General features: G+C 39.8%; 1 protein-coding gene across 1 annotated transcript; it reads left to right on the top strand.

The window, feature by feature from the left end:
• Positions 1 to 611: 611 nt before the first annotated feature.
• snrnp27 (small nuclear ribonucleoprotein 27 (U4/U6.U5)) lies at positions 612 to 4,232 on the top strand. Its single transcript, XM_076730068.1, has 6 exons — positions 612 to 788; positions 1,936 to 2,068; positions 2,331 to 2,443; positions 2,587 to 2,666; positions 3,480 to 3,544; positions 3,898 to 4,232. Exons 1-6 carry the CDS (start codon positions 752 to 754, stop codon positions 3,950 to 3,952), a joined length of 483 nt encoding a protein of 160 aa, XP_076586183.1. The 5' UTR covers positions 612 to 751; the 3' UTR covers positions 3,953 to 4,232.
• Positions 4,233 to 4,765: the final 533 nt, after the last annotated feature.

Genomic DNA, 4,765 nt, shown 5'->3' with positions numbered 1-4,765 from the left:
CATCGAGTTTGTGTGTTGTTTTTTTCTCCTGTGTTTACCACGTGCCGCATTGGTCACTTGTGTCACTCTGCATGGCAACTTCAACATTTTATCAGACTGCCACAAAAATGTGATTGCAACCAGATGTGCGCCTACACTGTGAATGTTTGACAGTATAACACGTTTTTGAATAATGCAATGAATTGACCAGGTACTCAAGACAGTCACACCTACATAAACTTTATAAAGTCTAGGGTAATAGATGATTACTGCTTTTAATTTAACAACTACTGCACAGTGTTTGTTTCAATGCTATAAAATAGTTTTTAGTTTTAGTTTTTTGTATTTACCAAGAAAGCACTAATAACAGGCTGAATTTTATGCATGAAGGGCATCACAAATCACAGTGCAGGCCTGTGGGTGGGGGTAATGCACACTGTGATACCTCAAACCACCGTAAAACAACAGGGATAAAGATGTTTGATGTCACCTGAATGTTTTTTGAGTTCAAATTTTGTACAATAAAGAATGTTTGGGGGGGGGGGGGGGAACAAACAAAAAAACGGCTCTTCTCCAGAGAGATAGTGGGCGCTCTTCTGCAGAAAGGTCACCGGAAGCTCACATATTAACCGGAAAACACGACACTGTCATGAAGTGGCAGCCATTAACGTGAACGAAATACAATAGCCCACTGTTTGTGCATAATTCTCACCTCATATTGTTTGTTATTTCGTACTTCACCTACGAGGGTAACATTTGATATATTTGGAAAATGGGCAGGAGCAGGAGTCGTACTCCTCCTAGACGAGGTAAGCAACAAGAAGTAACCAGCTAAGCTAACGTTAACAGTACGTATGGTTAGCTGGCTGTTTTAACTCCGACAACGCTTTTTCCAATACTGCTACACAGGGAAATAGCAAATATACATACATAAATACGCAAAAATGTTCATTTATTTTATTTTGTTAGCATTGACTTCACGTCTTAAAATGTGACTTATTTTGTAAGTTAATTTCACGTGTTCATAAATACATTTGTGTTAGCTTACTTATTCAACATGATTGTGGTTGAATAACATGGTGGTAAAAGCGACGTAATGTTGAATACCTAACTGTGTTTTGGAGTAGTCTTGAGTATCTTACTAAATGTACATGTTAATTAGCAGCAGAATAAAGCCTGAGCAGCTTAACCTCTTTGGTCCCTGCATTTGTACCAGATTACTATCACATATGTGATGTTTTCATGTTGTAATACAACTTCGTGCATCCCTGTTTGCCATTTGAGACATGCTGACATCAAAGGCTGGTGGTGATAGTCGAGGATTAAATCTGCCAATTATGCTGAGATAAAGTGTGTACACATGTCAGTTTTCATATCAAAGAGTTTGTTATTGAGTGTTACGCATGAACAGTGCCGTTCTCAACCACAACCTCGTTTAGCACAATACTGTCTGATGTGTGCATTATATGGGAAAAGACATTGGTTGAGATCAGAGCCTTATCTTTCATGTAGAACTGAATGCATATGTGTTTTTGCGAACTCGTGTGCCAAGTTTTACCTGAAGTGATCAAAGGTTAAAGTATCAATGGTAAATGTATAGCTAATGCATTGGCAGTTTAAGAGCATCTTGCTTCACTCTCTAAATTCTGGTTTTTGGTAACCATGCTAAACCTCAGTTGTCTTATGTCATATGTTTGAATTCAATATATACTTGTGAATGAAAACTGTATCCCCAACATTTAAGTAGGGCTCAAATTGTGCCAGCGACCTTTTTACATGTTTAATGAACATCAGGTGTATCATGTATAAAGCTGACAGCAAGTACAACAAAATAAGGGAGAAAATCTAAATGCTATGCATAGAGGGGGTGTTACAGTGTGTGGATGTCGATATGGTCTGTTTCAAATCCCCCAGTTTACTGCTGTTGTCATGATCTCATTTCCTTCTTTCCTGTAGAGAGAAGGCGTTCCCGCTCGACTTCACGGGAGCGTGAGCGAAGGCGAAGGGATAGAGATCGCTCTCGTTCTCGAGATCGCGACCGAGACCGACGGAGAAGTCGCTCACGATCTCCTCACAGGAGGCGTTCAAGGTGAGGAAGGAGTTTTTTGGGCACTGGGTTCTATGTCTTTTTGCCACCATGTCTGATTTACTAGAAAGTGGTTGTTTTATTTTATGTTTAGAACTATGATAAAGGTGATACTCTTTGCCCTTTGAGAACAAGCTCATTCATCTGCAACCTAAAGGGACATAAACACACCATGAACAATATTAATCACTCTAAGTGGCAGAAGTGCCTGCATTCAGTAGTCGTGGCAACCCATCCTGCAGCCATCTTTGTTTTCCCTCTGCAGGTCTCCCAGACGACATCGCTCTTCCTCCCTCTCTCCTAGTCGACAAAAAGACAGACGTGAAGATGAACGCAAAGAAACTAAGGATAAGACTGCAAAGCCCATTCAGATCTCAGGTATGCATCAGATGAATAATATTTGTCTGTTTGCTATATTCTCATAAATGAATGAGGAAATTTTGTTTGTTTGATTCTTATGTCATTTCCAAGTGCAATATTTATGTTTATGCCAAAATTCAATACCATCATTTTTTTGGCAGCGGAAGACATGCAGGGCAAAACAGAGGAAGAAATTGAGATGATGAAAGTGATGGGATTTGGTTCCTTTGACACCACCAAGGTGAGAGCACGAAGCTGTTGTGCAGCCACAAGGTGGTGCAGTTTATCACAAATAAAGTTCCTCGCATTGTGCAGCTAAACTGAATATGGGCATGCTGTTTGTTTGCATTCATATCAGTGGACCTGCTCTGTGCACCAGTTTTAATCACCATTGTGCTCTGAATTTCCTCAAACACCCAGTGAATGCCTACAGTTTCAGAGAAGCCAAGGTTCACAGAGTAGGGTGTGTTTTTTCCATTTACCATGCTTTTTTTGAAGCTATGATGTTCATGCCTCTATGGCAATATTGATTGCCTATTGACAAAGAAAAGTGAAAATCGTACAAGTTTAAATTTAGAATAACTTGTGACTGTGAAGCAGCTACAGGCATGTGATGTTGGAGGAAATGTTGAGTTAGCCTCTGAGCTGTAACACCTGTACACTTCTCGGTACTCTTCATGTGGATTAAAACACTTCTGCATTATGAAATACATGTTGGATGTTGACAGTTTGTAGTTAGTTTCATCTGTCAAAATTGGACAACTTCCATCATGGGTTTGTGTACCACCAGTACAACACACTGTATAGTATCTTTTCAGCCTACAGTAATTCAGTCCTACTTCTCAGTTGTGTGTTTGCTGCAGCTTAGAATAGATTTTCCAGGTTTTGCACAAGCTCATCTTCCAAATTGTCCTCACAAATTAGTTTTGTGAATAAAGGGAGCAATGGAAGTCAAGCAGAAACCTCTACATTTTGTATATTAGCAATATGTCGCAATTAAACTTTAATATGTGACGATTTGCATGTGCAACGCAGTAACATTGTTTTCAAACAGGGGAGGAAATCTGACGGATCAGCCAATGCACATGCTGTCAATGTGACCATGAAGAGAAAATACAGGTACGTCCGCAACGAAGAAAACATGTGTTTCTGCAGTTTGTGTGATGCTGCACGTGCCATGGACCATTTTTTTAAGATGTTTCGTGAGCCCTGGTCTTATTTTATATTGATCATTTTGAATCTGTTGTTGGAACCCCAGCTGTTGGTCAGGTTACTGAGTTAAAACACCAACTTTTCAGTTCCCTCACATTGAGCGCTCCCAGTGTCAACCACTGTTATTATAGCCAATCACCTAGCAGGTGTTTCTATGCAGAGATCCCGGCTCTCCCATTGGTGCTCGATGATGTAATCTGCAAGTGTTGCGAGGGTAACAGTGATGTAATGTGTTTTTTTTATATATTTATTTCTTTTAGGCAGTACATGAACAGAAAAGGTGGATTCAACAGACCACTGGACTTCATCGCTTGAAAGTGTCAACAACTGGTGATACCCGAGAAGCTTACCTCCATTCTCCCCTTACAGTAGTGGATGGTGTGCTAATTCCTGTTCTTTCAAACCTCTTTTGTGTTATGCAAGAATTCTGTATAGTTTTTTTTAACAAATGAACACATAAATGTAAATACTAGTGCTTGTAGTACGCCATAGTTGAATATTGCTGGGAGATCCACTGTGGTCAAAATGCATGGAGCTTTGTGTTGTTGGGGTGTGTGGGGTTTCATCTGAAATAAAAGCATTTTAGAAATATGAACTTGCAGCCCAGATTGTGAAAAACATCTGTATTTTAAAGCCAAATTTGCCTCTTGCATTTGCCATGATGTGCAGGAACATTTTTGATGCATAATTGTGGTATTAACACTATGACATTTAAAATGTGTAAGCCGATCAATATGATCATAGTACAGAGTCTAGAGCTACTGGCTTTCTAAATATAACTCATCCTACACTCATATTACTTGGGTATTCTTGTCTAGCATGCTTGTAAATTTTTCTTCTGCCACAAAATGCAATTTGGTGTTCTCTCCAAGTGCAATGCTATGGGCTGGTTTGTCATTCAAGGATTAAATTTAGCTCTACACGTAGGACGTTTTACAGCGTTCACACCCATCGCATGTTGTCTTATGCAGAGGTCCTGTGTTCTTCTACTGCTTTAAAATGGGCATCCGTCTCATTTTGAAGCAGGCTTTTACTGCTATCATGTTTCGGAAAGCTGTGGGCGTGCGCCTGCGCGGATATATCTGTGATAGGGGAAACAAGAGACCAATAGTAAGAGAGCATGTGAAT

This window comes from Chaetodon auriga, chromosome 5 (assembly GCF_051107435.1).
Source record: "Chaetodon auriga isolate fChaAug3 chromosome 5, fChaAug3.hap1, whole genome shotgun sequence".
Classification (NCBI taxonomy): domain Eukaryota; kingdom Metazoa; phylum Chordata; class Actinopteri; order Chaetodontiformes; family Chaetodontidae; genus Chaetodon; species Chaetodon auriga.
This window is presented reverse-complemented; position numbering and strand designations above follow the sequence as displayed.